The sequence below is a fragment of the Cannabis sativa genome, chromosome 6 (genome assembly GCF_029168945.1).
Source record: "Cannabis sativa cultivar Pink pepper isolate KNU-18-1 chromosome 6, ASM2916894v1, whole genome shotgun sequence".
Taxonomy (NCBI): Eukaryota; Viridiplantae; Streptophyta; class Magnoliopsida; order Rosales; family Cannabaceae; genus Cannabis; species Cannabis sativa.
In genome coordinates this window covers 64,188,887-64,193,788 of record NC_083606.1, presented here as the reverse complement: position 1 = coordinate 64,193,788, position 4,902 = coordinate 64,188,887, and the positions used below count along the sequence as shown (strand labels likewise).

The 4,902-nt window shown below is 43.9% G+C and overlaps 1 protein-coding gene across 3 annotated transcripts; it reads right to left on the bottom strand.

Moving 5' to 3' along the window:
* Positions 1 to 636: 636 nt before the first annotated feature.
* LOC133038884 (uncharacterized) lies at positions 637 to 4,683 on the bottom strand. Of its 3 annotated transcripts, none has more exons than XM_061117414.1 (6): positions 4,479 to 4,683; positions 2,923 to 3,786; positions 2,649 to 2,825; positions 1,846 to 2,538; positions 1,142 to 1,746; positions 637 to 1,062 (listed from the first exon to the last, which is right to left on the bottom strand). In XM_061117414.1, the coding sequence occupies exons 2-4, from the start codon at positions 3,784 to 3,786 to the stop codon at positions 1,960 to 1,962; spliced, it is 1,620 nt and encodes a 539-aa protein (XP_060973397.1). In that variant the 5' UTR covers positions 4,479 to 4,683; the 3' UTR covers positions 637 to 1,062; positions 1,142 to 1,746; positions 1,846 to 1,959. The 3 variants fall into 3 exon arrangements, with proteins under 3 accessions (XP_060973397.1, XP_060973396.1, XP_060973395.1); XM_061117413.1 differs by lacking the exon at positions 4,479 to 4,683 and having other exon boundaries at positions 1,142 to 1,467; positions 1,555 to 1,746; positions 2,923 to 3,886; XM_061117412.1 differs by lacking the exon at positions 4,479 to 4,683 and having other exon boundaries at positions 2,923 to 3,886.
* Positions 4,684 to 4,902: the final 219 nt, after the last annotated feature.

Below are 4,902 nucleotides of genomic sequence, written 5' to 3'. Positions count from 1 at the left end.
ACGAGCAACGCCGCCGAAAGCTTCAATAGTGTCACGAAGAGTTCGGAAATATCCAATAACTACTTTGGTTGAATTTATCGAGTTCACACTCCAATCGTGGTTCGCTGATCGCCTCGAAAATGCTGACAAATGTGCCACCCCTTTGGCCACGCTCTTCGAAAAAAACTTGGCAAAAATTCATGAAAATGCAAGGTACAGGCGCGTCCAACGAAATGGAGCTAATTTGTATAACGTTGGTAGGGGACCTAACGGTGAAAGAGGTGGTGATGTGAATCTAGTTGAAAGAACATGCACCTGCGGCGTGTTCACGTTATTGAAACTCCCTTGCCTTCATGCATGTGCCGGGCCATTGAAAACGAACACAAGTGTGTACACGCTTTGCTCACCTTATTATTCAAAAGAAACGTGGAGGAAAATTTACGATGATACCATCAATCTCGCTGGTGACGAGGATGATTGGGTTCTCCCAGAACACATCAAGAATATGAAAGTTGGGGTACCTGTGGAAAAGAAGCCTGTAGGTCGTCCAAGAAAAAGCAACGCTGGAAGAAGACGGGAGAACCGTTTCCCGTCTGGTGATAAAAAGGTTCCGTACCACGAAACCGCAGCTCGCCGTGGTGCTTCAGGCCACAACAGAGCAACATGCAAAGCCCGCATCTGAGGCGTCTTGTACGTATTCGTTGGGAAATTTGATATATTGTAATGATGCATATTTTGTCATAGTTATTTTTGTTGAGGTTGAATATTTTTCAAATATTTTAATTATTTTTAGGTTTAATAGTTATTTTTGTTGAATAATGTTGATATTTTATATTTGAAACCACGTATAATTATCAAAATTTGAACGAAAAGAAAATCTATATATACATAACTGTAATGTTAATTACACAAAATATACAATGTCCCAATAATTACACATATAATCAGCCAACATTTTGGTAAAATAAATCGACACACCACCGTTGACGAAACATGGCTATCCGGTCTGGCGTCACATCGGTCAATCCACGCTGCATCATGAGATGCTCCACATACTCAATGCAATACACGCCACAATCACCACTAAATGCAAAATAAAATGTAAAGTCAGTCTAACGTAAAACATATTTAAATACTATAGTACTTTTTTATCGCTATGTACCTGGTTGCTGACTTCGGAACTAAGTCATGAGTGGCTCGAGTCGCGTGCATTTTTGGAAGCACCGTGATGTCACCGTTAGCTAACACCATGATCTGGTTGTTATGTGGAAATTCCCCGGTTGCAAGGATTAGCGAGGGCAGCAGTTCTGCCCAAACCTTCATGATGGGTTCCATGGCGGTCCAATGACAGACGCTGGAATCACAGTCGTAGACATTAATTTTCCACAGCTCTATGTCGACTTCAACTGTGACCCAGTGCCTTGCCGTGGGAAGGTTCAGAACGAAGTAAATAAACTCGTTACCCCTCCATCTCTCAAAGACTTGGGACTGTAATTACAGAGAACAACGAAACAATTAACAAACCATAATAATCTTCCCAAACAATTGACATTTAAAATCTTACTAAAACAATACCTTATGAGCCCCTGTGCAGTAGTCCAGGATATATTCCTCCCATTTAAAGTTTTTCCTCGGACCCTTGTGGCTCGTCCATGCACTGCTGATCATGGCGGTCACGAATGTGGAGAGAATGATACCCTTCTGAGGAAATGTCAGTGGATAGTCGGTGCGTCGCCTCCTCAGCATATGCATTGCTGCATCTATATGCTGCATATAAACGGAAATGTCAGTTACACAAAAAAATATATTAATTGCATTGTACATAAAGTTGAAAAGTGAAGTAATATTATAAAATACTTTACTTACGTCATCTGTAAGCCATTCCTTTGGTGTGAGCATTATCCAAAAGAATCCTGGACCGTAATCACCACTTCTCAAATCCCGAAGTCGGTGGTTCGGAATGAGTCCAACACACCACTTTCAGAAAGTGGTTAACAATTTCTCATCCGGTGGCTCCAGGGGATCAAAAGTCGAAGATGGCCTATGTCTCCTCTTCATCTCCGTATAGTCACCGAACCATACAGGAGGCTTTCTCTTCCTCTTCCGACTCTTAACCACTACAGGTTGTGCCTCTATGGACAGAATCTCACCCTGCGACTCGGTGTCATGTACATGGATAAGAGGTTGTGCCTCGATCGGAGTCGCTGGAGCTCCCTCATAAGGATCGTAATCGTCGGGGAAGACCTCATCCTCTTCTACTGGGGGTGAAGTAGCTGGTGGTGGGGTAGATGGATCTGCTGGGGCCTCCGGAGCTGAAGCTGTCGTTGGCGGACGATTCAACATGGCCAATATGTGTCTGAGCTGCTCCATAATTACGTTCTGACCACCCTTCAGCTCTACATGGCTGGTCTCGTATGCCTTCTTCAGCTCGACATGAGCAGCATACAGACCCTGAGTGTCAGCCTCGATCCTATCCAACCGAGCCACTAAATCAGTGTACTCGACACCCCGAACGCCTGATGAAGATGGTGCACTGGGCTGAGGTTCTGAACCAGTGGCCTGAAAAAATATATATCAAAAAAATACGGTAAGCATACGATATACCCTCCACTATATAAAAAAAAATAATAAAAAATAAAGACATAAAAAAAAGTTCCAAAAATTGGTACCTGAGTGTCTCTTTCCTGAGTGTCTGGGACCTGAGTCTCTGGTACCTGACTACCTGCCTCAGCCTCTGTGTCATCCACAACATCATCAACCAGGTTCTCCACACCATCGTAAGATATTGTCCTCACAAATGCCTCCTCCTCTGTCCGTGGAAGTAGCCCCTTCACCACTTCCAGATTCTGTTTATGGTTTAAAAAATATCAAAATAAAACCATTTATCATTTATTACAAGCATTTATGTTAAATAATTATTCAGAACATAAGTGAAAATCATACCCGTCTAGAAAATAATGCGCTGACGTCTTTCTTCCCAATATCGCCTTTGCTCGTCCAGCTAAGCATCCTGGGGAACCGAATCCCGTGGTTCGTGCCATACCTCTTGCCAACCTCCAAAATGGCCTCGTACGCCCAATATTGGACTGCAGGTGCGAAGCCATATGCTGTGTATTTGCACTCGTGCTGAACATCCGAACTCAGCTTCTTCTCGTAGTTGGCCTTCTGTTTCAACATGTCTTTCTGAAGCGAGTGCATGAGTCTGGCGAATGAGTGCTTCCCCCAAGGAATCCGGAAGAAGAACTCGAGGTCTTCCACATATCTAAGTATGTGAGGCGTGATCAGCGCGTTGGCCTCGCAGCCCAGAAGCACTGACTCCACAAACAAGCACAAGCCGAGCTTGTACAAGTCTTCCGGGTTCTGGCAGTTTGTGAACTGAAGTTGGAGTGCTTCTGTCTTCACACTATCAGACCGGTTGAAATATTTGTTGATCAATCGGTCTGACCCCGAGCGCGCGACCTGCGCAGCCTTCTCCTCTTCTGTTGGCCCCGAGGAGAAGTCCAAACCCGTAATGAGTGCAAACTCCAGCACCCCGAATCGGACCTCCTTCCGACCAACATAAAACCTCATCCTCAACTCCTCCTGAGCATCCACTTTCATTTTGTGGAGCATCAGCTGGTGAAATAACACCGAGGAGAATGTCAGTGGTACGACATTCCAGAAGCTCCCGAAACGGCTTTCCTTCGCCGTGTTATTAAGGTTGAACTCCTCAAACCGAGCTTTGATTTTTGCAAAAATTCCAGTGCCCCTATATGTGACGCGGCCAGTGAAATGCTCGGGTGCTGGAATAATGAGTCTGGGAGCCATCTGAAAAATCAAAGACCAAACAAATTTAAATGTCAAAAAAGTTAAGAAATGTCGACATAACATCGACATCATGTCGACATTCTGTCGACATTAACAAACATTCATAACTGGTCGATAAACAAGCCGACATACGATCGACATTCTATCGACATTACCATAAGAGCAAGTGGCAAACTACCAACATCGACAAGTTATCGACATACGCCGACAAATCGTCGACATTATACCAACAAAATGAACCGGGACTTATAATCGACAAACCGTCGACATACGATTGACAAATTGTCGACATCCTAACAAAGAAACTTGCAAAAGAATGAACTGCAACTTATTATCGACAAACTATCGACATACAGTCGACAAATTGTCGACATTCTAGGGCAAAACTACACAACATCAAAACAAAGGTAAAACCATCGACAAGTAGTCGACATTACGTCGACAACCTGTCGACAACAATGTTCAAGCACATAACCAGATACCTACACATATCGACATCCTATCGACATCCTATCGACATTTCATCGACAACTAAGTAAAAACACAGAAAACACCATTGAAACATATCCAACACATACAACATGCAACTATTGACATCTAAATTCGCATATACAATCTAAAACACACAAAATCTGAAGCACATACACAAATTCGCATTGAAATTTCTAAAATTTAAACAGAAAAAAACTTACCTTTTCGTGGTTCAATGGTTCACTTCAGTGAAGTTCAGTGCTTCGTCGTCGTCGTGGTCCTGGATCGTCCTCGTCGTGGTTCGTGAGGGGTTGTGGGTTCGTGCTCGTGAGGAGAACAGAGAGAGAGAGAGGGGAAGTCTGGTTTGTGGGTTCGTGAGTGTGGGAGCGGGTTGGTTGTGGGTTCGTGTGGGCTTGTGGGTTGTGGTTCGTGCTCGTGAGGAAAACAGAGAGAATGAGAGAGAGAGAGGGAACGTCTGAGAGAGGGAAATGTGGGGGGGGGGGGGGGTTCGTGATCGTGAAGAGCGAGAGAGAGAGGGAGCGTCAGAAAGAGAGAGGGAACGTCTGAGAGAGGGAATTTTTAATTTAGGGGGTATTTTAGGAAACTTTTAAAATTATAGGAATAAATTTGTACAAATTATAAAGG